We start from the raw sequence: 27590 nt of genomic DNA, 5'->3' as shown, positions 1-27590 counted from the left end.
TACTTTTTTCTTTTTTTATTTCTTTTTTAAATTTTACTTTTGTCTTTTTCTTTTTTTCTAACTCTAACCCTAACCATAACCCTAACCCCTAACCCTAACCCTAAACCCTAACCCTTACAGTAAACCTAATCCTAACCATAACCCTATAACACTAACCCTAACCCTAACCCCTAACCCTAACCCTAAACCCTACCACTACCCCTAACCCTAACCCTACCCCTACCTCTAAACCTAAACCTAAACCCAACCTTAACACAAACCCTAACCATAACCTAACCATAACCCTAATCTTAACCCCTAACCCTAACCCTAACCCCTAACCCTAACCCTAACCCAAACCCTAACCCTAACACTAACCCTAACCCCTAACCCTAACCCTAACCCTAAACCCTAACCCCTAACCCTAAGCCTAACCCTAACCCCAACCCTAACCCTAACACTAACCCTAACCCTAACCCCAACCCTAACCCTACCCTAAACCCTAAACTCTAACCCTAACCCTAACCCCCTAACCCTAACCCCTAATCCTAACCCCTAACCCTAACCCTAACCCCTAACCCCTAACCCTAACTCTAGACCTAACCCCTAACCCTAACCCTAACCCTAACCCTAAACACAAACCCTACCCCTACCCCTAACCCTAACCATACTCCTAACCCTAACCCAAACCCAAACCCTAACCCTAACCCTAACCCCTAACCCTAACCCTAACCCTAACCCCTAACCCTAACCCTAACCCTAACTCCTAACCCTAATCCCTAACCCTAACCCTAAACCCTAACCCTAACCCTAACCCTAATCATTTTATTTTTTAAAAAGAAAATAAACTATCTTTTTTTTTCATTTTACACGCCAATCTCAGTTCCCACTCCCTCCCCTCCTCCTATTCCTTCCATCTGCCCCCACAACCACATCCCCATCCACTCCTCAGAGATGGAAAGGCACATTGCTGTGGGGAAGGTCCAAGGCCCTCCTTGCTCTATCTAGGCTGAGCAAGGTATCTATCGAAAGAGAATGGGCTCCCAAAAAGCTGGTACAAACAGTAGGGATAAATCCAGGTGCCACTGCCAGTGGCTTTGCAGTTTGTCACAGCCACACAACTGTCACCTACCTTCAGAGGGAATAATTTGGGCCTATGCTGGTTTCTCTCCTGTTTGGCTCGAGTTGGTGAGCTCCCATTAGCTCAGATAAGCTGTTTCAGTGGGTGTACCCATCATGGTCTTGACCTCTTTGCTCATATTCTCACTCCTCCCACTCTTCAGCTGTACCTTAGGAGCTCAGCCCAGGGCTCTGCTGCAGAGCTCTGTCTCTGTTTCCATCTGTTGCTATATGAAGGATCTATAGTGACATTTAATATATTAATCAATCTGACTACAGGGCAAGGCCAGTTCAGGCAACCTCTCCTCTATTGCTTAGGGTCTTAGCTGGGATCATCCTTGTGGATTCCTGGAAATTTCTGTAGTGTAAGGTTTCTTGCTAGCCCCATAATGACTTCCTCAATCAAAATATCTCTTTCCTTGCTCTCATCTCTGTCCTTTCTCCTTCTCAACTATCCCATTCCCTCAAGTTCTCCGCCCCCATTTTTTCACCCCTCCTCTTCCCTTGCTGCCCTCCCTACTCTCCCCACCCTCATGCTCCCAATTTTGTCAGGTGATCTTGTCTATTTCCCCTTTCCAGGTAGATTGATATATATTTTTCTTAGGGTTCATCTTATTACTTAGTTCCCTCGGGTAATGGACTATAGGCTCATTATCCTTTGCTTTACAACTAGTATCTGCTTATGAATGAGTACTTAAGTATACATGTTCATCTTCCTTGGTCTTGGTTACCTCTCTCAGGATGGCTTTTTGTAGTTCCATCCATTTGCATGCATAGATGCAGTGGATGCAAAATATTTCAACATGTCATTGTTTGTTTTTTTTTTTTTTTTTTACCACTGAGTAGTACTCCACTGTATAAATTTACCACATTTTCTATATCCATTCTTTGGCTGAGTGTCATCTAGGTTGTTTCCAGGTTCCGGCTATTACAAATAATGCTGCTATGAATATAGTCGAACAAATGTACTTCTAGTGTTATTGAGCATCCTTCAGGTATATGCCCAATAGTGGTATTACTGGGTTCTGAGGTAGGTTGATTCCCAATTTTCTGAAAAACAAAACAAAATGCCATAATGATTTTCAAAGTGGTTGTACAAGTTTGCATTGGAGTAGTGTCCCCCTTACTCCACATTCCATAAGCTGTCATTGGTGTTTTTGATCTTAGCTATTCTGACTGGTGTAAGATGGTATCTCAGATTTGTTTTGATTTGCATTTCCCTGATGGCAAAGGATGTTGAACATTTCCTTAAGTGTCTTTCAACCATTTTAAAAATGGGGTACAGAACTAAACATAAAATTCTCAACAGAAGAATCTCAAATGGTTGATGACTACTTCTATTTCCTTGTAGGTTATATCTCTACTTAAATTGTTCACCTGTTCTTGATTTAATTTTGGTATATAGTACCTCTACAGAAAATTGTCCATTTCTTTTATATTTTTCCAATTCTGTGGAATACAGGTTTTTAAAGTATGACCTAATGATTCTCTGGATATCCTTGGTTTCTGTTGTTATGTCCCCCTTTTTATTTCTGATTTTGTTAATTTGGATGTTCTCTCTCTGCCTTTTGATTAGTTTGGATAAAAGTTTAGCTATATTGTTGATTTTCTCAAAGAACCAGCCCTTTGTTTCATCGATTCTTTGTATTGTTCTCTTTTTTTCTCTTTTATTGATTTCAGCCCTCAATTTGATTATTTCCTATCATCTACTCCTACTGGGTGAGTCTGCTTCTTTTGTTCTAGAATTTTCAGGTGTGTTGTTAAGTCGCTAGTGTGAGATTTCTACACTTATTTATGTAGGTACTTAGTGCTATGAACTTTCCTCTTAGTACTGCTTTTATTGTGTCCCATAGGTTTGGGTATGTTGTACCTTTATTTTAATTGAATTCTAGAAAATCTTTAATTTCTTTGTTTATTTCTTCCTTGACCCAGGGGTGGTTCAATTGAGCACTGTTCTATTTTCATGAGTTTGTAGTCTTTCTGCAATTAGTGTTGCTGTTAAATTCTAACTTTCAACCATGGTGATTCGGTAAGATACAGGGGATTATTTGTGTTTTTTTGTCTGTTGATGTTTGCTTTGTTATTAAGCATGTGGTCAATTTTAGAGAAGGTTCCATGAGGTGCTGAGAAGAAAATAAATTTTTTGTGTTTGGGTGGGGTGTTCTGTAGATGTCTGTTAAGTCCATTTGAGTTATGACATCTATTCTCTTATTTCTCTGTTAAGTTTCTGTCTTGTTGACCTGTCCATTATGGAGAGTGGGGTGTTAAAATCTCCTGCTATTAGTGTGTGGGGTTTGAAATACAATTTAAACTTTAGTAATGTTTAGTTTACATATGTGGATGCTCTTATATTTGGGGCACAGATGTTCAAGGCTGAGACTTTATCTTGAAAGTATCCTTCTTCATCTCTTCTGATTGATTTTAGTTTGAAATAAATTTTGTTAGATATTAGGATAGCCACACCCACTTGTTTCTTAGGTCCATTTGATAGGAAAATCTTTTCCCAATTCTTTACTTTGAGGTAATGTCTCTCTTGAGGTTGAGGTGTGTTTCTTCTTTACAGCCAAAGGTTGTATGCTCCTTATGTATCCATTTTGTTAGCCTGTGTCTTTTTATGGATAAATTGAGTTCATTTTTAGGCTATATTAATGACCAGTGATTGCTAATTCCTGTTATTTTGGGTGGTAGGTTTGTGTGTTTTCATTCTTTGGGATTTGCTGGTATGAAGTTATCTGTTCCCTGTGCTTTTGTGTGTGCAGTTAGCTTCCTTTGGTTGTAGTTTTCCACCTAGTCTCTATGGCTGAATTTGTGGATAGGTATCATTTAAATCTGGGTTTGTCATAGAATATCTTGTTTTCTACATCGATGATGAATGAAAGCTTTACTGGGTATAGTAGTCTGGGCTTGCTCCTGTGGTCTCTTATTGTGTGCAGCACATCTGTCCAGGCTTTCATGGTTTCCATTGAGGTGTAATTCTGATAGGTCTGCCTTTATATGTTGCATGATCTTTTTCCTTTGCAGCTCTTAATACTCTTTCTTTATTCTGTATGTTTTGTATTTGATTATTATATGGTGAGGGGACTTTTTAAAAATGGTCTAGTCTATTTAGTGTTTTTTAAGTTTCTTGTATCTTCATATGGCTATCCTTCTTTAGGTTGGGAAAGTTTTCTTCTATGATTCTGTTGAATATATTTTCTGTGCCTTTGAGCTGGAGTTCTTCTCCTTCTTTCCCTATTATTTTAAGGTTTGGTCTTTTTATGGTGTCCTAGATTTCCTGGATGTTTTGGGTTAAGAATCTGTTGGATTTAATGTTTTCTTTGGTTGATGAATCTATTCCTCTATAGTATCTTTAACACCTGAGATTCTCTCTTCCATCTCTTGTATTCTCTTGATTTTGCTTGCCTCTGTAGCTCCAGTTTGTTTACACAAACTTTCTATATCCAGAATTCCCTTGGTTTTTGTTTTCTTTATTACACCTATTTCAGTCTTCAAGTCTTGAACTGTTTGTTTCACCTCTCGATTGTTTTTTTCTTTGAGAGATTTATTGATTTCTTCCAATTTTTTGTTTGTCTTTTTCTCCATTTCTTTAATGGAATTTTTCATTTTCTTTTTAAAGGTCTCCATTATCCTCATAATATTACATTTAAAATTGTTTTCTTGCATTGGTGCCTATCTATCTCTTCCTCCAATTGGTGCCACAGTGTCTTTGCATCTTAGTTCAATCCTTGCAGTGGTTGTCTGTGTCTTTGGGAACTGTTCTTGTTCTGCTCTATAATGTCACTGTCTGTGTCTCAGTGATCCACTGAAGTTTCTCTTGGCCTGCTCTCAAGTCCACTTTTTTGGTCTGCTCTCTTGGTCCTCCCTTTGCAGTCACAGCCTGTGCTTCAGGTTTCTTCTCTTGGTCCTCTCTCTTAGCCCTCTCTTTGTAGTTGCAGCTTGTGTTTCTGGCTTTCACCGAGGTTGCAGGTGAGAGGGATAAGAGGATTTGGGGGTAGAGTGGAACTTGTAGCTTTCAGGGTCTGATGGATGGGGTGGGGGCCTTGGAGCAGCCTGCCTGTAGGAAGCTTTCCTGCTGGCTGACTAGAGAAGCTGAGGCGGGTGGGGAGGGGCCTAGGGTTTTCTCCTGATATGGAGGGCCTAAAGAGTTGGTGTCCCACTGGGTGAGTGATCACTCATCTCTTGGTCCTCTCTGTGAATTTGCAGTCTGTGTTTCAGAGTTCCACTGAGGTTGCACTTAATAGGAGGGTTTGGGGGTGGAGTGGGATTTGTGGCTTGCAGGGTCCAATGGATGGGTGGGGGCATTGGAGCAGACTACCTCCAGCCTAAGCCTTTCAAACAACCAGTCCTAATATATCCAGTAACCATATAGGAATCATCAAAGACAGAGCAAGAGCTGAATGGACTCCTGTTTGATTTAAGAAGTTTCAAGGACACAGTAGTCTCAGATGGAGTGAATTTATCTTTTGTGAAGCAAATGTTAAGCTCATGGTCAGTTGTAATAGAATTACCCATAATGCCTGCATAAAGTTGGGTAAAGCTGTTTTAGATCTTGGTCCACAATTACAATGGAGTAGCTGATTGAGAAATGATGAAGTAATGATAGAGGTATGGAAATCTCAAGATCAAATTCTTGGAAAAGAAAAATATGTTACTGTAGAAAGGCAATCTCTATATGATGGTCACATCCTGGCTTTATGTTCTGCAACAGCTTTGAGTACTTGGGAAAGAATTGTAGAAGTAGGAAAGAAGACTAAAGTCATACAGGGCCCAAAAGTAACCTTCATGTATTTCTTAAAAAGATTGACTTCAACAGTAAGTAGAATGATACCAAATTTGTAAGTTAGACAAATAATAATTGAACCACTGGCTTTTTAAAATGCCAATTCTCTATGCAAAAGGATAATTAGGTTATTAAAGCAAGATCAGCACCTTTGGAGGAATGGATTTGAGCTACAACTAATATTGAATCTCATGATCATGATGATGCATGGATAGAGGAGGTGATTTCCAAAGGTTTGAGGAAAAATTAAAATGTCAAATGTTACACTTGTGACAAACAAGGCCACCTTAAAAGAGATTTTAAATAGGGCATTCATAGAAAAATGCTTTTTTCTAAAAATAATCCATTTAGAATGCCCCTCCATTATGCAGAAAGTGTAGCAAAGGTAGGCATTGGACTAATGAATGTAGGTCAATGAGGAAAATTCAAGGTAATCCTTTGCTGCCAAGAAACTCCATGCGGGTCCTGGTCCTCTTGCAGGCCCCTATGACAAATCCAGTTTAGTTGTTTCCTGCCATCATAGAGGAAACTCCTTCCCAGAGCAATTAAAAAACCTAATACCTATTGTAAGAAACCGTTCCCACTTTGGATAATATAACAGTTATGGGAGAACATAAAATTCAGGAGAAACCATAAAACAAGTATTTTGACAAGCTTCTGCAAATGAATAAAGATGAAAATTAAAAATACAAACAAATGACATTGTTATTGATTCAAATATAGACACTTTAAAAAGAATGTTTGAAAAAGTAAAGAAAATTTTACCAGTTGTGGACTAAAAATTGCACCTAAAAAATACAAAGAAGAGATTCTATTAATTATTTAGGTTATAAGATAGGTTTACAAATAATTAGATCCCAAAAGGTGCAAATCAGGAGAGATCAATTGTAGACTCTTAATGATTTCCAAAGATTGCTAGGAGACGTTTCCCATCTATGGGGCACTACTGGGATAGGCTCTGATGACCTGATTAATTTAAACCAATCCTTAGATGGTGACAAAGACTTAAATAGTTCCAAGAAATTATTTGGTGAAGGAGAGAGAATTGGCTTTGGTTGAAAAGAAATTACAGAAGGCACATGTGGAATGTGTGAATCTGAATCTTAGCTGCATTCTTGTCCTATTACTTTCCAACCCTTCCCCTACAAGGAGTTTTAATGTAGAGGGAGGATATTACCCTAGAGTGGATCTTTTAACCACATAAACCTAGTAAAAAATTAAAAACTTATGTGGAAAAGGTCTCTGGGTTAATTCTAAGAGGACAATTGAGACTTTGTCAATAAGCAGGAATAGATCCAGCTGAAATTACAGTACTTTTTAGTAATGATGAAATTGACAAATTATGGGAAGAAAGTGATACCTGGAAAGAACTTGTGGTATTTTTGGGGGAAGAGAGATTGACAACTATCTCTAAAACAAGAGAATTTGACTTATAAAGAGAACTAATTGGATTCTTCCTCACATTGTATGGGGCACACCAATAACTGGAGCCCCTGCATTCTATCCTAATGCAGGTAAATCAGGAAAGGCAGGTTAAAAATCAGAAAATTTAAGTAATGTGCATTAAAGCCCTTATGATTCTGTCCAAAAGTCAAAATTATATATGTTATTCTTATGGTACAAAGGGACTTTAAGGAAGTTCTTTAAGAACATCTCAACATAGTTACCAATTCACAATATGGAAAAAGAGTTGTTTTGCATATTAAAATGACTGAATTTATACCAGATGATATAGAATAGACTTTATTATTTATTCAGTTACAAGATACAATCAGGAATAGGAGTCATTCCTTATACATAACACACATCCAATCTCATATGGGTCTGCCAGGTCCTCTAGCACAAGGTATTGAAGACATCAATCAATTATTGATTGGAAATGTGATGAAGGTCTCAGAATATCATTTAAAAGTCATGTAAATAACAAAGGTTTAAAAAAGACTTTACCATCATGTGGCACCATGCCAAAGAAAAGATAAGGAAATGTCCTACTTGTTCTTTATACAACCAGACACCACCACCTGCAGGAAGTAATCCAAAGGGTACTCAAATAATAATGCTAATGATCTTTTTATAGTCTGAAGCTAGTTGGAGTGTGACTCTTTCCTCTAAACCCAAATATTCTTATTAAATGAAATCCCAAATCTCTGTCTCATTTTAGAAGAATTACCTGATATTGGACAGAAGTAAAACAAAAATTTAAAGACTGTTTTATTGCCACTAATCTTTTAATCCTTTTGTTTTATGTTGACTCTAACAACTTTTCTTATGGTATAAATTTTATGACATATGTATATATGTTCTAAACTTTTCATCATGATATTAATGATTATATAGAGCACTAACTACTTCTAGAAAAAGGTTTCATCCACCTTCCTGTATATGATTTTGGGTTTGAGTCTCTATTAGTTTTTGGCAGTGAAACATGAGCGTGTCTGACAGTGATCTTTGAATTCTCCAAAAAGAGGATGGGGCCCTACAACGATGATTCTTCCAGGGCTATGATAACACCATTAAGCTGAAAACACCACCTATAGATCAACTTTGGACTACAAACTGCTCAGAACAATTTTGAGGTGGCTACCTTAGATGATCCAGCCTAGCCAGGACATTAGATGAATCATGCACTTTTTCATAGACTGGACAACAAATGATACAGCTACCTCTCCTAGGACTTGACAATTAACCCAAAGTTTTCTTTTCAGGATCCCCTAAAGATACCATGGCCCTCAGAGAGCAGGAAGTAAATTTAAGTAAACAACACCCACATTCCCAGAGGTGGGATACATGATTGTTGAACATTAAATGGGTTGTGGATATTTTTCATTGTTTAGGGGTGTTGGTTACAAGTTGTTATTGGTTAAGGCCAGGACAAATGTTGAACAGAGGATATTAGATTCAGAGTTCTTGTTTTGAGAAGAAAAAGGGGGAATATAATTATAATAGGATAAAAGGTACATTACTGAATCTACTCTTAAAAGAAAACAGGGAAGATATAGATAGATATGATAAGATAAAAAGCTAAATTATGGAATCTACTTTTAAAAAGCAACTATTGGCTTTAAATATTTTACATTGGATTGGACTTTTGCATATTTTATAAAATGTTGTATATCGATACAAATTTGAGATTAATTTTGTTAGAACATACTGTACATACATTTCTACTCTTGTCAAGGTATTATACCTGTACAACTGATTTAACAATGTAATGCAAATTTCTAGTCCCTGAAACTTATTATTACCAGCTGTTTAGGATAATAAAAAGCAGTAATGGACGTAATGGCCAGGATGTTGTCGTGCCCATCCACTTACATGTGATTGGTGTTAAGCCACTCTGGAGCTTATGTCTGGGTGGGTCTGGAATAGACTTCCTCCTTTGAGTTGCTGAAGAACAAGTCCCCTCCTGGTTTTGACACCAGCCTCTCATTGCCCCTTTGAAGGCAACAGACTTACTCTGCCATTGCGTGGGTCCAGGGAGCAGGGTACTGTGGAACCAGCATTTTCTGAGTTTTTCTTGAAGACTCTTATTTATGCTCTATGTGGGGATGCTCTTTCCTCCTCTTTGCCTTAATTTGAGTCAGATTATAAACACAGAGCAGGTTGCCTGTCCCAGCCTGCTGCACAGATGTGCTGAGCCTTGTGTCTCTGCCTGGAGCTTTCCAATGTGGGGTGCTAATTAGAGCTCCTTTAGTGGAGCCCATCAGGCTGCATCGGAGTGAGAAGAGGAAGGATGCTGCAGGCACATTAATGAGCCCCAGCCTCTGGTGCAGTGACCCGGCCCTGTGTTCAGAATCCTGAAAGGCAGAGTGGCGGAGCTGGCAACTGATTCGTCACCTGATTTGCGGGGAATGGCTGGAGTGGCTGCTCTTGTGGCAGAGTTCCCATTCATGTGTACCCTCCCCCCCTTACTTTTTGTTTTCTAAAAGAAGACCAGTTGATTTCAGCTAGTCTTGCACACAGAACTAAATAATTTGGATGATAGCTAGAGTTATATCATTTTGGGAACAATAACAACAGCAGAAGAAGAGTCTAAGAGGTGACAGTGAAACTCCTTTGAAGAAACAAGGCTCAAAAGGTGAAATGATCTGTTGAAGTTCGTACACAGAAGCTGCTCCAGGACCCATAGCAAATGTGTTCTGATCCCCAGCTTCCTGTAGAGGAAATCTGTGCCATGGGGTGGCAAAATAGCTTGGTTGGTGACATGCTTCCTGCAAAAACATAAGGACCTGAATCTGGATACTTGGCATCCATGTAAAAAAGCAGGAATGATGACACATTCCTGTAATTCCAATGATGAGTAGGAGGAGACAGGAGCATCCTTGAGGCTTTCTGGCCAGTTAGTCTTGCCAAATTAGTGAAGTCCATGTTCAGTGAGGATTTTTTTGTCTCAAAATACCATAGTGGAGAAAGTAACAAAAGACCCCCAGGCTAAGCTCTGGCCTCCATCTGCACATGCACATATGTGTGTACACACAGAGACATGTTCTCTCCCTCTCTCAAGTAGGATTTAGACAGTGAACAGTCAGGACTGGGAAAGAAAGAGGCTTCAGACCTCCAGGCAGGCACTTGGAAGCTCTGTTGAAGGGGAGGTGTATTTGCAGCAAAGCTATCCTCCTGAGCCACAGCAAACACCCACACTGCAGCAGATTCCCATATTTCTTTAGAGACGTTGTACAAATGATCGGTCGGCAATAAGATCCCTTGACATCAGCAGCCACCAGAGGAATGCAAGCAAAGCAACACAATAAATGAAACAAACAGAAGGTGGTGATACCCTACCTTCCAGATACAAGTACGGCTGGTATAAATAAGTAACTATGAGGATAATGTGATGACAATATTGAAGAAAAACTGCTCCATTCTTTGTTTGGTAGGGTTGCAAAACAAGCTGGCAGCTCTTGAAATATTAAATATTTTGAGTGATAATATGACCCAATGAATTAATCTGTTAAACTTATACCCAAGTGAACCAAAATATATCCATCTCCCAGACTTGGCAGCTTACAGTGATCAAAGTATTCAAAGTGACCCAGAGTGGAAGACTGCCTGGGTGTCCTTCATCTGGTCCATGAAGCATTAGAATGTGGTAACATTGTATAGAGGAGGCTCACTCAGCCCTGAGGAGGATGGGGACCTTGGCATGAGCTATAAAGTGGACCATATGCAGATGGCCACATTCCATGAGGGTCCATTTACAGAAATGTCTGCAAAGGAACATGCTCTCAGATGCAGAAAGTAAAACTGTGGTTGTCTGGGCTGGTGATAGAGAAATGGGGACCTGTGCCATGTTTTGATTTGGTGATGCTCTGGAGTTATTTAGTGGTGATGTTTGCACATCTGTAAACACTTTAAAAATCACATAACTGTATGATTGCATGGCCTGGTGCAACTCAAGAAAGCTGCTACTTAAAAACCATTGCTGCAATAACTATGAAGCGTGGGGCTTGGCCAATCAACAATGCTCATATGTCAGAGATGCTTGGTGCTATTAGGATGGAGCCCAAGCCCCCTGAGCACAGGCTGATAGATATCTAACTCTTACCTTGTCTCATCTTTCCTCTAGGGTGAGGACTCTTTCCCTGATAACATCCTGACCTATGTGGCTCACACTTCTGCACTGACCTATCCTGCAACACGGGTTAAGTATCCTGACAACCTTTTGCGGCTGCTTAGCAGGCTCCAGCCAGATGAGCTCAGCCCCAAGGTAGATAGTGATGTGGACAAACAGCAGCTGATTGCTGCCCTTGGTGCCTACACTGCTCAGAGGCCTCCCGGAGAAAATGTTCCAGGGCCACAGTACCTTCTACATAATCCTGTGAGATCATCAAGACCCTTCTCAGCGCCTGCTGCTTCTCAGAGATGGTCTTTCCCTCCGGGAGACTCCAAAGATTCCCTGAGCATGGGAGATGGTGAGTGTTTTGGTGTCATGCTCTCACACATTGGCCTTGATGATTTCTTCTTGGAGGGCATTTCCCTTACACACCTCTTGTAGACACATTGTAACAAAGGGATCTTATATAGGTCCAGGGTCCCTATTGGTGAGAAGAATCCTACTGCAGGGATACTCACAACAGCTGGGGAAGAGGCAAGTGCTTGGGTTATAGATGGCTGGCTTAGCTCCTGCCTCCTAAGGCTGGCCCCAAGGCTGTACCATCTATCATGTGTTTCATAACACACAATAGGAATGCTGTTAGGTATTCCATGCCATGTCATTCTGGGTAGCCAAATCCATAACTGACACTCAGATATGGTTAAGTAGTTAATCCTCAGGGTGTTCAGTCTGTGGTTAGTCCAACCCACAATGCAGTGGTGTGTAGTGCAGACCTCAATGTGGCCCTTGTCGGTGCTGTGGTTTTCAGCCTCTGGGTAAGAGTGATGAACTTTGGTGGCTATCTTCAGGCTGTTGGGGGCACCTATGGGCAATGACAGCTTGGGCACTTGCTGGCTCCTGATCCTTTATATCATATACAAGGTTCTTGTCCATTTTTTCTTACAACCTTTCACTAATACCATCCTTTGCCTATAGATAGTCTAAACCTAAGCAGGTAGTACCATAAGGAATTAGCTGGGGACTGCACTGGCATCATCCTGTCTCCTGTAAGCAAAGCTCAGTTCACATTGACAGTCTTGCCTTGCATGTGGATGCTGAAGTTGGTCTTTGCCCATTACCTCAGCAAGTCTGCTAAGGAAAGATGCCCATGCCTTTGTGACCCCTGCTGTTTCTCCTTCATGGTCGGGTAGGGTCCTTTGCTTCTCTTTGTCTCCTATGCCATATCCCACAGTCTAGAGAATTTCCATTTATTGTTGGAGTCAGCCATGGTTATTACATCTAGGAAGAGGTAGATACCACTTTTCTACCAAGGGATGAAAATCTAATTGAAAAATGGGATATGTTTGTGAATAGACTACCTGTGCCTATGGTCGCTACTGCTTGCCCAGGGTGCAGGCTACTATTTCCCAAGCTTCTCTTTATATGTTCCTAACTTCACTGTATGCTTTTAAAAGTGCCACTAAAATGCTAAACATAAAAATCAACAGATCTCGAAGGTAACCCATGCGTGTCACACCAACTTCAGCACATGACTCTCTGGGACATTTATGCTCTACACTCCCGCCCTCCCTGCAGGATTTTGAACTGAATTTGGTCATTATGTTGTTATACATGTCCACATTCCAGTAGGGTACAGACCCAGCCGCAGTGATGTGAGGGTAGTGACAGTGTCAGAGTATCTTTGGGGGGCCATACTTCCCAACCATCACATTTATCACTAGTTCTGAAATAAAGCCTGTGGACATATGGAAACATCTAGGCTTTTCCTTGTTCTCGTTTTCAGTTGTTTTATCAGAAGCCTGGTCAGTTTTCTGAAGGAATTTATCACATTATGAATTTTGCTGGTTGTATCCCAGTGATGTTTAAGTCATTTCTGCTCTGTTATGGTAGTGCTATGTGCTTCAGGGAGGTGCCCACTGTCCTGCCCTTGTCTCCTTTAAGTTTCCTGGTAGGGTGGGTCACCAGGCCCTGATGGCAAGCTCTGGCTTCAGCATCCACATACAGTTCAGGGACTGGAAAGTTTCCCAGTCTCTTGATATGCTGAGCTGATCCTAGGGAGCAAAACAGTCCATCCCCAATACTCTCCTTCAAACATTTGGGTGAATAAGTGGTGTTTGCTATCCCTCTCCCTGCCCCCATTGTGACCCCTGGGCCCCATGAAGACAGTGCATCACAACCTTCATTGGTGCTTGTGTTGGACAGATGCGTTGTTTGCAGAGTGAATGAATAAATGGATGCATTTGCAAATTATCCCAGTTGTTGCTCACTCAGCCTCCAAAAGCTGTGCTAGCATCAGCCTGGTTTTCCACATGAGCAAATACCTTCAGAGCTCAATGGTGGTGCCCAACCACACATTTGGATCACTCCAGAGAAAACTTGATTTGTCAAGAACAAACTACCTAAATAGCAACTAAACACTATTGAGTTTTTATGCTTTGGCTAACAGGTCCTGGACTTTGGTCATTAAAATCACAGATTGCATTCCTTTTATATATGTATATGTAATAATAACCATATAGTGGAGGAGATAATGCTCCAGTTAGACATTCTATATTACCAAGTGAAGCCTCCAGTGCCAGAAACGGACTATATTCACCTTGGGGATAGGGCTTGGTAAAAGATTGTAGGTTGTATGCCTAACCAACTATTCAAAAGGAGGGAAGAGACTGGGATCTGGGATTGGTATGTAAAATGAAAAAAGATAGTTGTTGCAGGGAGAAGGCCTGCTAGTTCTTACCAGCTGCCTGGCTAGCTTAGCCCGAAATAATCACACAGAAATTGTATTAATTAAATCACTCCTTGGCCCATTATCTCTAGCCTCTTAGTGGCTAACTCTCACATCTTGATTTAGCCCATTTTATTAATCTGCAGTGGCTTACTGTGAAAGATTCGGCATGTCTGTCTCTGGTGCTCCATGGTGTCTCTCTGACTCTGCTTTCTTCCTCCCAGAATTCAGTTCTGTCTTCTCCGCCTACCTAAGTTCTTCCTTATTAGGCCAAGGCAGTTTCCTTATTCATTAACCCATACAAGCAACACTCAGAGGGACTCCCACATTAGATAGTTTGAGAAGAAAATAAAATTATATATTAAAAATAATAAGTATATAATCTTACATAAGAAATACATGAGAATCATTCTATTTCACCCATGACATGAGAGGGGTCCCCATGCTTTGCAGGACATATGAGGCTCTTCTGTGAGTTCTGTCACTAGGTAGCAGCTGTCTACCTGTCTTGTCCCTTACTCAACACTTGGGCTTTAGTGATAGAAATTTCTTAATCCATTTTTTCATTTTTGTGTTACAGTTTCTAAATTAAAGAGGTAGTCAGATGGCTCATTGTGTAAGAGTTCTTATTGCACAGGCATGAACAACTGAATTCAGATACTAGAACCCATCTAAAAAGCTGTGCTTGGCCAGAGGTGTGCCTGCACACCCAGCATTGTGGGGACAGAGACAAGAGAGTGCCTGGGGCCAAATTGCCTACCTCCAGTTTTGCTGGGAAATTTTGTCTCAAAACAATAAAACTGAAAATGGTGGAGCAAGTCAGCTGAGATCGCCCTCTGGCTTCCATGTATGCACGCAAACATGCAAATGTACACACAGGCATTCACATGTACACACATGCATGCATATGCACATGCACACAAAGTATGCATATGCACACACAGGCATACACTTGCACACACAGGCATGCACATGTACATACAGGCATACACATATGCACACAGGCATGCACTTGCATAGAGCAATTTCACTTCTAATCTTCCATTCCTTACCAAGACCACTTAAAATATGTAATATTTCTTTCTTTTCCACATGACCACAAGAAATAAAATGAAATGCTTGAGTGCCAAATCCTATGAAGCCATGCTATAAAGGAATGGCTGCCTGTCCCAGACTAAGAGATAAATAACACTTAACTATTATATACTTCTCAAATTATAGAAAGCAATTTTTACATTGTTGGATTATTTTAGTAAATATAGGCAAGACACTGATGTAGATGTTCACGTGTCTTGGTAGGAACCCAAATGAGGATAGAATAAGATAATAACTGAATTTTCTGAATCTGTTGAAACTAAGCAACCATTAAATGGGCTTTACCAACCAAAGAGACTGTATGCACTCTAAACAAAATGGCACAGTCACTAGTTCAGGATGGCAGTGAGGGTGCTAATGGGGATGATGATGGAGTGATTGTAGAGATGGTATGATAATAAAGGTAGTGGTGGTGATGGTGATGCTGGTGTTGGTGGTGATGATGATTATGGTGAAGATGGTTAGAAAGGAAGCACGATTGGGTTATCATGGTGATGATGATAATGATGGAGTGGTAGCGATTATGGTAAAGGTGATGATTATGGTGAGCGTGGTGGTGATGGTAAGGATGGCGATGGGGTGAGGGTGGTGAATGTGGGGTGGTGAAAGTGAGGCTGATAGTAAAGATGAGGATGAAGATGGTCAAGATGGTAAGGGTGAAGATGATGGAATGATGGGGAAGATGGTGGAGGATGATGACATGAGGAATGACAAAGGAGGTGACAAGCTGATGGGGAGCATACAAGGCAAGGTACGTGTAGATGTGGCTAAAATATCCTTTCTACATACTAAGGACCAAAATCTATTATGTGTGGTTTACATCTTTCTTACTGAAGAAATTTTGCAATGAAGCTATCTGCATGCTATCACTCACTCAGTAAATCATGTAACATTTTGTTTGGGTGAGCCTGCAAAGACAGGTCAGGCCCACACAGCTGTGCATGCAGAATCACTGTGAGGTGATCTCCTGTTTCAGGACTATACATCTGATGTTCTGACATTTCATGTAATTGCCCTGCTAGAGCCCACATGGAGCATTGAAAGCTACTTAAAATGTCATTATTAGCTAGCTAGAACTCAGAGATCTGCAGTGCAGTGGACATAACAGAAGAAGGCCCGCTTTGATGGCATGTGACTGGGCTGAGCTGTACTCCACCTTCTAGCAAAGCAGCTAGACTTTGAAGACAATAATTTTTCAATGTAGGCCATCCTTAAGTGTTGTAGGAAAAGGGCGCTTGTTCATTTCTGGATGCCTAGAACCTAAATAATTATACAGAAATAGTATTAATTAAATCACTGCTTGGCCTATTAGCTTTAGCTTTTTATTGGTTGGGTCTTACATCCTAAACTAGCCCTTCTCCATTAATCTATGTATCACCATGTGCCTGTGGTTTACCCGGTAAAGTTCTATCCCCAGCGTCTGTCCCTGGAGGGGCTACATGGCATCTCTCGACTCCGCCTCCTTTCTCCCATCATTCAGTTTAGTTTTCCCAACCTAGCTCTACTCTACCCTATCACAGGCCAAGCCAGCTTCTTTATTTATTAACCAATAAAAGCAACACATATACTTAAGGACCTCCCACACCACTTAAGGGTAGCAGTGCTGCCTTTGTGATTCTCAGTATAGACATAAGATGTCCATGTATGGTTTGCAGCCGTTATGTGGAGATGACTTCCATTATGTGCTACTGAATCCCTGTTTGCTAGCCAGCGACCCGGAACCTTCCATGGTGCCCTTCAAGTGTTCTAAAAGCTATCATTCACTATATGGACACCTGAGGAAATTATTTCATGGATGAGACAGTGGTTGTAGAAGGTATGCTTTATTTTGTCTCAAAGATGAAAGTGTGTGTTTCATAGCCCTACCACAGCTGTGGACATGACTGTTAGTTGTGCCTCCTTTTATCTGACCTTCAATTTCAGGAGCACAGGTCTTGAAGGGCAGTATGCATGGTCCATATTCATGGTCCACGTTTCCTCTCTGTGTCTGGTGAGATGAGAAAGGGCTGGGTGGGGACCATTGGAGAGTATGCTTCTGAACTGTTGCATGTCAGAGCAGAGGGTGAGGACAGCGTCCTCTGGATGGCCATGCTGAGTGCTGGTCACCTGGAAGTTAACCTCCCTGCTTCCTTGCAGTTGGTGCTTTCAAAGCTTCATTCAGGCGAGAACCACTGAGAGGCTACAGGAGGTTGGATAGGCATCCTAGATCCCCCAGGCCTGTGTGGTAGGGCTGAGCTTGACCTGGGTCTGGAGATTCTAGAACATCCTGCTTTTCCATATGGTGATGCCTGTCTGGAAGAATCAACTCCATTGGTTGTAAACCTTTGGGATTTCTGTAAGTGACAGGAGTGCCTGATACTGCTTCTAGCAGGACTAGTGCAGGATAGCATGTCATGGAGGGAGCTTGGGCTGCCGTGAGCTCCTCCTACCTACAGTCCCTCTGCTTGAGCTCTAGCTGTGTAGGTTCCTCTCTTTCTGTCCCATGTCACATCCAGTTCGGCAGAAGATGCTCTGCTTTAGACTTTATTGGACTTTCTTCTCCTCTCCTCACCGGTGCTGCTCAACCTGCCCTACCGTTGACCTGGAGGTTGTATATGGCCATCCTCCTTTGGCCTCCCTGCCTAGACATTGTTTCCATGCTGCAGGATGGAACTCGAGTGGGCTTCTCAGTCCTGAACTCTCCTGTGATATGTATAAGCCCGTACAGTTTGCATTGTCCCACCTCGTCCCTCCCTCCATGAATTGCTAACTCTTGCCCTTGCTTGCTGCCTTTTAACTACCCTGAACTCTTCTTTTCTTGGACCAACAAGCCAAACATTTTCTATTCTAGTGCCTTTGTCCTATTCCTTCTGCCCAGAGAGCCTTTCTCCCAGTATATAGTGGTCCATGCTGCTTCTCTTTGAATTCATTCTTAAGCTTCCCTTCCTTCCAAGTTGGCTCTAGACCCCTTCAATGAGTTGCCTCCCATCCCTTGTTTCTGCCACTAAAGACAGTATGTGGGTCGTGTTTCCCACAGTTTATTTTTCATCTCCTGATGTTGATAATGGAATGTTCCTTGAATGGTAGCAGTGTTTGCTATTATCTCTCTGGGCCTGAAAAGCATCTAGTATATAGAAAACACACAAAAGAAGCATGTAGAAGGAGTGTGGGGAACTGACATCCGGAACTCCTCATCAGTCATCTCCCAGAGACTTGGAGAGATTCCCATGCAGAGCTCGAGAGAACTTGTGCAAAGAAACAATGGGACATGCAGGACATACAGAGATCTTGGCCTTCCACAGAGAAGGTAATCTGAGGGAGCTGAAAGAATCAGCATCATGAGCGAGTAGGCGGGATGTCCAGGAGGACACCTAAGTGCTCCATTGCCTTGTAGTCAGCATGCTACCAAGGAGGTTCTGACAGGACAGTGATTCCTGCCCTTCTCTTCCATTCCATCCTGACAGCCCCTCCCCCATTCCAACACAGAGCTGGAGGTGAGCTTGCACCTCAAAGGGAAAAGGCCTGACCTGAGCAGTGGAAAGGCAGTGAGCCCTGATGTTGGTTGCAGGGATGCTCAGGAATTTTTGGACTAGGCACAGGCAGCAGGAAATGTCCCGGCAAGAGTCTAGGACTGAGTGTCACAGCTGGCCTGATGGCAGCAGTCACCAAGTCAAGGCTTCTGTCTTTGGAGTTCCTGGGAGAGGCTGTGCAAGCTAAGGATAGAGAACAGACGCTTGCCCCATGCTTTCAGAGGCTCTGGAGGGGGAGCACTGGTGCAGATTGGCCTGCTGGCTGTTGATGCTCTCTAGAGCCGTGGGGTTTATTTAGTACTTGAAAAAAAGCTGTCAGTCATCTACAAATGTATTTTCCGACCATGGAAAGTGCGCTCAAAGCATGTGCTGGTCTCTCTCACACATCTGGCCTCCAGTCCTAGTGCCCATGCCTGCAGAGAGCAGAAGTTTCCACTACTCAGTTTCTCGATTTCAGGATTGCATTGACTCATCTTTATACCTGTTCCAAGGACACAGACCAATTACACTTTATATGCTTATTGTGAGGTTAACATACATCCAGAAATTGTTTTGATTACTTTTTATACTTTAAAAAAATTGTTACTATTTTTTCATTTATTTTATATTTCACCTCAGTTTTCCCTTCGTCCTCTCCTCCCATTCCCTCACCCGTCCTTCCTCTGCCTTTCCTGCCCCCATCTACTCTACCTGGCCTCTGGGCAGGCCTCCCATGGGAACCTCCAAAGCAAGGCACATCAAGTTGAGGCAGGACCTAAATCCTTCTGCATCAACGCAGGGTTAGGCAACCCAGCATGGGGAATAGCTTCTCAAAAGCCAGCTAATGTGCCAGGGGCAGGCCTTGGTTCGACTAGGAGCCTGGCAAGCAGATCAAGTTACACAAATGTCACACACATGCAGAGGACCTACATTGGTCCCATGGAGGTTCCCTATTTACTGGTCCAGTTTATGAACTCCCAGGAGCCCAAGTCAGCTGTCTCTTGCTCACCTATGTTCATAGAAGCAAAATTCAATTTTTGAGAAGGTTCCATGAGGTGCTGAGAAGAAGGTATATTCTTTTATGTTTAGATGGAACGTTCTATATAGTCCTTTTGGATATCAGTACGGTGATTTCTCAGAAAATTAGGAAACAACCTTCCTCAAGACCCAGCAATACCACTTTTGGGTATATACCCAAAGGATGCTCAATTGTGTCACAGGGACATGTGCACAACTATGTTCATAGCAGCATTGTTTGTCATAGTCAGAACCTGGAAACAACCTAGACGCCCTCAACAGATGAATGGGTAAAGAGAATGTGGTATATTTACACAATCAAGTATTACTCAGCTGTAAAAAACAATGGCATAATGAAATGTACCTGCAAATGATGGGTAGAAAAAAATCATCCTGAGTGAGGTAACCCAGACCCAGAAAGACAAACATGGTGTGTACTTATTCATAAGTGGGTATTTGCTGTAAAGGATAACCAGGCTACAGTCCATAGACCCAGAGGGGCTAGGTAACAAGGAGGACACAAAGAGGGGCACATGGATTTTCCTGGGAAGGGGAAATAGAAGAGATCTCCTTGGTGAACAGGGGGCAAAATGGGGAGGAGACAGGAACATGAGGGATTGGACTGTGTAGGTTGGGAGCAGGATGGAGGGGAGAGTAATCAAGAGATGTCCTGTTGGGGGGACATTTTGGAGTTATGAAGAAACCTGGTGCCAGGGAAACTCTGAGAAATCCACAAAGATGACCCCAGCTAAGACTCCTAGCAATAGTGTAGAGGGTGCCTGAACTGGCCATCTCCTGTAATCAGATTGGTGACTAGCTTAATTGTCATCAGAGAGCCTTCATCCAGTAACTGATGGAAGCAGATGCAGAGACCCACAGTCAATCTCTAGGAGTCCTGTTGAAGAAAGAGAGAGGGAGTGTATGAATCAGGGATGGGGGTCAAGGTCATGTTGGAGGAACCCACAGATTACTTATTATTCTATCTCATTTTAATATTTTATTAATGTCCATTGAACACCCAATTACACTTTTGCTTTCACAACTCAGACTCTAAAGTGAAACAGTAGTCTCTCCACACCATAAAATGCGATTTGGATTTTTATCTTTTTAAAAATTAGTAAATTAACTGGGCTACCTTTGTTTGTTAATAAAACCAAGTAATACATTTTAAAATCTTTTCCAGAAAGTAGACTTTTAGACATTGCATATTTTAAAGGTTTCTAGTGAGTGTGGAAAGATGTTTGTCATATTTGTTTATGTCACCCTGTCAGTTTGCAGGGTGAAATTCATGCAGTGGTGTACAAATAGATTATTTTGCAAAAGTTTGGAGGATATGTAGTTGAAATTCAGGAAAGGAAGATACTTAATAAACACCAAAATATGTGACAGGTTGGTGACAAGCCAGCCTGAATAATTGTCTGTTTTAAGAGAAAAAATCGTGGTGGGGAATGTCACTCAGTCATCTCATGGGGCTGGCTTTCTTTTCTGAACCGGACTTGCTGTATAGTCCAACTGACCTCTAATGCTAGATCCTCATGCCTCAGCCTCGGAAATGTAGCAATCACAGGACTGGGACCATGCCTGGCTCTCACAGGATCCTAATGGTTGGCATAGCCAATAAATCAAGTTCGCCAGTCATGTCCACTGCCTGAGTCTTTCCAGATTCAAAATATTTTGGGGTATGTATTGATGTGTACACGTGTATATCCTATATGTGTGGTGTGTATATATTTATATGTGCATATTTAAATTATATGTGTATGATATATATGTGTGTGTGGTATGTATGTATATATGTGAACAATATTGTAGTTTTCCAAAAAATTATGCCCTTAATTTTCAATATTTTCTTGCTTGTATTTACTCTTGGGATCTGAACATAATGGTTGCCCAATATAAGTTGACACATTGGATGGTTGGAATAGGTGGATGGGCGGTGTGTAGGCGAAAGGATACTGGAGTGGATAAGTGGGTAGATGATGAACACATGCATGGGGATGGGTTCTGGTAGCTCTGTGCTTACAGGTCAAGCAAAGGCCTGTACATGCCTGGCTCTTCTGGCTTTGGCATGGTGAGTTCCATGTCCCCTTCCTCCTTGTCTACCTACAAAGGCTCTCATGTTGAGTCCATGCCAGTTTCTAGAGCTGGGTGCTCTCCTTGTTCCCAGTTCCATACAAAGCGGAGCTCAGTCTTGACAAGGTCCTAGACCACACACACTGTGATTCTTTTCCTTCTCATAATGAAGAGAGAGTGTGTGCATGTGCCATGATGTGACTGCCTTTATGACCTTTGAAGGAAGCGGGAGTGAGGAACTCTGTAATGAAAACACCATGCATCTATCTGCTTCCTTCCTCAGGTGGAGTATGACTGTAAGTCACAATGGGCATCTTGTCACTCCTGACTGATCCCATATACTTCCCTCTTGGAGTAGCTTAGAGAGATTCCTCAGAGACCAGAAAAGGTACCTGCTACATGGCAATGCAACTGAAAGTGTACTGCAAGCTCACATTACTCCTTCAGGGGAGCTTCAACTAGGGAAAAGTCTACTGTGCATTATTTTGTAATGGGCTCACCCCAAGGTCTCTAAATGCTCATCTTTGGAGGCGCTCTCAGCGGTAAGACTTGTTCTAACCAGATATGTCATCCTGCTGCATCCATGAAGATCCAGAGTCAGGGCAATGGAACAGACTGTACTGGGCTGCATCTATGGATCTGTGGCATGGTATCAGGGGCCCTTTGGTTCCAGGCATGGTGCACATCACTCTGCTTTGGGAGTGTGGAGTAGGTGTGATACTTTCTGGGAACTCTGCAGTTTCTGTGAGCTCTGTGTTGACAGACGTGCCCCATGTACCTGCACTGCTTTTGTGTCTAGAGCCCATCTCTGTCTGTTGATGGGAGAAGGAGATGAGCAGCACTGTTAGAGTATGTAATTTTAGCTTAAAAATAAAAGTCTGGAAAACACAAAAGCCTGCATTCCTTATTTGTAGGAATCAGCTTTTCTTACTTCACTAAGGTTAAGGACTAGTGTGAGACCCAGCGTTCATCTCAGTGGCCTCTGTGACTGGCAGCACTGTTAGTGTACCTCAGGAAGTGGAGACACAGAGCCCAACTTTCAGATACAGCCTCTGGATAAAGATGCTAGGACTGAATACCCACAAAGTGAACAAAAGAAATCTGTGCTTTCCTTGAAACTGGAGAAGTTGGCCTCCATCAGACTTAGTTTGCTATTCTGTTGTTAAGATAGAATTTGCATATAAGGAGATACATGTGCAGAAGTGTGTACAGAATGAACTTTGTGCTTAGGAGACCACATGTAACACCACACAGAACCACTCCTGTCTGCGCATTCCCCATGCACCCTGCTGATGGTTGCTGTTCTGAAGGAACATCTGAAGGATGTCCCATGAGACCATTAGTGACTGTTCCTGTCCAGTCAGGTGGACTGTGGGATCATGGCACTTCTGCCACCCCAGCCTTGTTCCTCTCTGCCCACAATATTGGTCCTTTCTGACTCTGAGTGGACACATAATCAAGCTGTCGTTTCTGCCCTCTGGGAGGGTGGCACCTCTGATGAAGAGCAAATGTGTCTACAATTATGAACCTTTCCCTAGAACTGTGGAGTTCACTCCCCCCCCCAGTCACATAGACAGCCTCAGTTTTTCCATGCACCTCCAAAATAGGTGCCTTCTTCCACATTGGCTGGGGTAAGGAATACACATCTTTTCATAAGGATATTAGCTGCTTATCTATATTCTCTTGGGAATTCCATGTTCTGTTTTCTCTGACCCCTTATTTTTGCATGCTTGTGGTGTGTGTGTGTGTGTGTGTGTGTGTGTGTGTGTGAGAGAGAGAGAGAGAGAGAGAGAGAGAGAGAGAGAGAGAGAGAGAGAGAGAGAGAGAGAGAGAGAGAGGGTGATTGTGGATACATCTGCAGCGCCACCCAGTAGCTATTCTGTAAGTAATGTCAGTCCCCCTTGTGTCTGAAGGGTGTGTACCCTGGCTACAGACTTCTGAGTTTAAAGTTCTTGATTAAAGATCCAGGCCTGCCGTTCATCTGTATAATAACAAAGAGAAAATCTCACTGATGCCTGAAGCCCCATTTTTTCTTTTTTTCCTTTTATTGAAAACAGACTTTTCCCCCTTACAAAATATATCCTGATTGCATCTTCCTCTTACTCTCTTCCCATCTGGATCCACTCCCTTTATGTCTATTAGACAATAAGTGAGTTTATAAGGGATTATAATATAAACAGTATAGTATAAAAGAGAATACAAAGACTAACACATCTGAGTTAGACAAGACAAAGTTTCAGGAGGCCCCATTTATTGTTTCTCTCAGTGTCTGTGCTACTGGGGTTATATTTAGGGAGTGGTCTCCTGTGCCAATGCATTCAAGTCTTCTATGAGGTTCAGGGTGGCTAGTTTTATGTTGAGTTCTTTGACTCATTTGGACCTAAGTTTTGTGTGTAGTTATAGATATGGATCTATTTTCATTTTTTCTATGTGTTGATATCCAGTTATGCCAGCATCATTTGTTAAATATGCTTTCTTTTTCCATTTGATATTTTTGGCTTCTTTATTAAAAATCAGGTGTCTGAAAGTGTGTGGACTAATATTCAGGTCTTCTATTTTGTTTCATTGGTCCTCCTGTCTATTTTTATGCCAATACCAGAATGTTTTCAGTACTGTAGCTCTGTAGTAGCATTTGAAGTTAGGGATTGTGATGCCTCCAGAAATTCTTTTATTGTACAGAATAGCTTTGGCTATCCTGGGTTTTTTTGCTTTTCCATATGAGGTTGAGTACCATTCTTTCAAGGTCTGTGGAGAATTTTTCTGGGATTTTGATGGGCATTGCATTGAATCTGTAGATTGCTTTTGGTAAGATTGTGATTTTACTCTGTTAATTCTACCTACGCATGAACATGGGAGATCTTTCCATTTTCTGGTGTCTTCTTCAATTTCTTTCTTCAAAGATTTAAAGTTTTTGTTATAAAAGTCTTACACTTGTTTGGTTAGAGTTACTCTGAGATATTTTATGTTATTTGTGGCTATTGTGAAGGGTGATGTTTCTCTGATTTCTTCCCCAGCCCTTTTATCATCTGTGCAAAGGAAGACTACTGATTCTTTTGAGTTAATCTTGTATCCTGCTACATTACTGAAAGTGTTTATGAGTTGTAGAAGTTCCTTGGTAGAATTTTTGGGGTTGCTTATGTAAACTATCATATCATCAGCAAATAGTGCAATTTTGACTCCTTCTTTTCCGATTTGTATTCCCTTGATCTCCATTTGGTGTCTTACTGCTCTAGCTACGACCTCAAGAACTATATTGAATAGATATGGAAAGAGTGGACAACCTTGTCTTGTTTATGATTTCAGTGGGATTGCTCTGAGATTCTCTCCATTTAGTTTGATATTGGCTCTTGGCTTGCTGTATATTGCCTTTATTATGTTTATGTACGTTTCTTGTATCCCTGCTCTCTCCAAGACCTTTATCATGAAGTGATGTTGTATTTTGTTGAAAACTTTTTCAGCATCTAATGAGATGATCATGTTGTTTTTAGTTTTCAGTTCGTTTATATGATGGATTTTGTTGACAGATTTTTGTATGTTGAGCCATCCCTGCATGTCTGGAATGAAGCCAACTTGATTATGGGTGGATGATGGTTCTGATGTGTTCTTGGATTCGATTTGCCAGTATTTCATTTAATATTTTTGCATCAATGTTCATGAGTGAGACTGGTCTGTAATTCTCTTTCCTAGTAGCGTCTTTGTATGATAAAAAGAATTTGGCAATGTTCCTTCAGTTTCTATTATGTGGAACAATTTGAGGAGTATTGGTATTAGTTTTTCTTTGAAAATCTTGTAGAATTCTGAGCTGAAACCATCCAGTCCTGGGATTTTTTTGGTTGGGACATTTGATGACTGTTTCTATTTTTTTTAGCAGTTATAGGTCTATTTAATTTGCTTATCTGATCTTGATTTAATTTTTGTGGTGATAGTTTTCCAGAAAGTTGTCCATTTCCTTTAAGTTTTGTAGTGAGTAGCTGTGGGCTGCGTCCTGCCGCCAGGCTCTCGGCCACCGGCTAGCTTATGCCCCGAAATAACAACAATTCTATTCTTTTTATTCAAATTGTATTCTTTTAAACACTGCCTGGCCCATTACTTTCAGCCTCTTACTCACATCTTGACTAACCCATATCTAATAATCTGTGTAGCACCACAAAGTGGTTCTTACCGGGAAAGATCAGCATGTCTCAACTGGTGGCTGGCTCCATCGCATCTGTCTCCCTGTGCAGAGGCATGGCAGTCTGTCTAACTTAGGAGAGGCGTAGCGTCTGACTGAGCCATCTACCTCACTTCCTTCTTCCTGTTCTGTCTACTCCGCTCACCTAAGGGCTGGCCAATCAAATGGGCCAGGCAGTTTCTTTATTAGCCAATGAGAGTCCTCCATCAAAGTTTTCCAATTTTGTGGAGTACAGGTTTTCGAAATATGACCTGATGATTCTCTGGATTTCCTCCATGTCTGTTGTTATGTTCCCCTTTTCATTTCTGATTTTGTTAATTTGGATATTCTCTCTCTGCCTTTTGGTTAGTTTGGAAAAAGGTTGTCTATTTTGTTGATTTTTCTCAAAGAACCAACTCTTATTGTCATTGATTCTTTGTATTGTTTTCTTTGTTTCTATTTTGTTGATTTCAGCTTTCAATTTGATTATTTCCTGCCATCTAGTTCTCCTAGGTAAATTTGCTTCTTTTTGTTCTAATGTTTTCCAATGTTCTGTTAATTCACTAGTGTGGGATTTTTCCAGTTTATTTATGTAGGCATTTATTGCTATGGATTTTCCTCTTAACACTGCTTTCATTGTGTCCCATAAATTTGGGTATGTTGTGTGGTCATTTTAATTGATTTTTAGGAAGTCTTTAATTTCTCCCTTTATTTCTTCCTTGACCCATTGATAGTTCAGGTGAGCATTGTTTGATTTCCATGTGTTTGTGGGCTTTCTGGAAATAGTATTGCTGTTAAATTCTAGTTTTAAGCCATGGTGATATGATAAGATACAAGGGGTTATTCCAATTTTTTGTATCTGTGGAGGTTTGTTTTGTTGCCGAGTATGTGGTCAGTTTTTGAGAAGGTTTTGAGAAGAAGGTATATGTTTGGATGGAATGTCCTATAGATGTCTGTTAAGTTTATTTGAGTCATAACATCTGTTAGTTTCCTTATTTCTCCCATTAATTTTTTTGTCTGACTGACTTGTCCAGTTGTGAGAATGGAGTGTAGAAGTCTCCCACTATTAATGTGTGGGGTTTAATGTATGATTTAAGCTTTAGAAGTGTTTGTTTTCATATGAGGGTACCCTTGTATTTGGGGCATAGTATTGAGATTTCCTCTTGATGGATTTTGCCTGTGACTAATATGAAATGTCCTTCTTTGGCTCTTTTGATTGATTTTAGTTTGAAGTCGATTTTGTTAGATATTAGGATAGCTATATGAGTTTGTTTCTTAGGTCCATTTGATTGGAAATTTTTCCCAACCCTTTGCTCTAAGGCGATGTCTGTCTTTGAGTTTGAGATGTGTTTCTTGTATGCAGCAGGAAGATGGATTCTGTTTTCACATCCAATCTGATAGCCTGTGTCTTTTTATAGGTGAGTTGAGTCCATTTATATTAAGGGATATTAATGACCAATGATTACTATCCTCTGTTAATTTAGTTTTCATTGTTGGTGATGTTAATTTGTGTGGTTTTTCCTTCTTTGGGATTTGCTGCTGTGAGATCATCAATTTCTGTGTTTTTGTTGATGTAGCCAACTTCCTTGGGTTGGAATTTTTTTCTAGTA

The 27590-nt window shown here is 41.2% G+C and overlaps 1 protein-coding gene across 1 annotated transcript in view; it reads left to right on the top strand.

The window, feature by feature from the left end:
• The window catches only part of Ptprn2 (protein tyrosine phosphatase receptor type N2), a 761869-nt gene that overhangs the window by 326219 nt on the left and 408060 nt on the right, over positions 1-27590 (top strand). The window contains 1 exon segment of the mRNA XM_038337154.2: positions 11445-11790. Within this exon segment, the coding sequence (XP_038193082.1) occupies positions 11445-11790 (346 nt within the window).

The sequence above is a fragment of the Arvicola amphibius genome, chromosome 7 (genome assembly GCF_903992535.2).
Source record: "Arvicola amphibius chromosome 7, mArvAmp1.2, whole genome shotgun sequence".
NCBI classification, from domain to species: domain Eukaryota; kingdom Metazoa; phylum Chordata; class Mammalia; order Rodentia; family Cricetidae; genus Arvicola; species Arvicola amphibius.
Note: the sequence above shows the minus strand (reverse complement) of the source record. Positions and strands in the feature narration are given on the sequence as shown.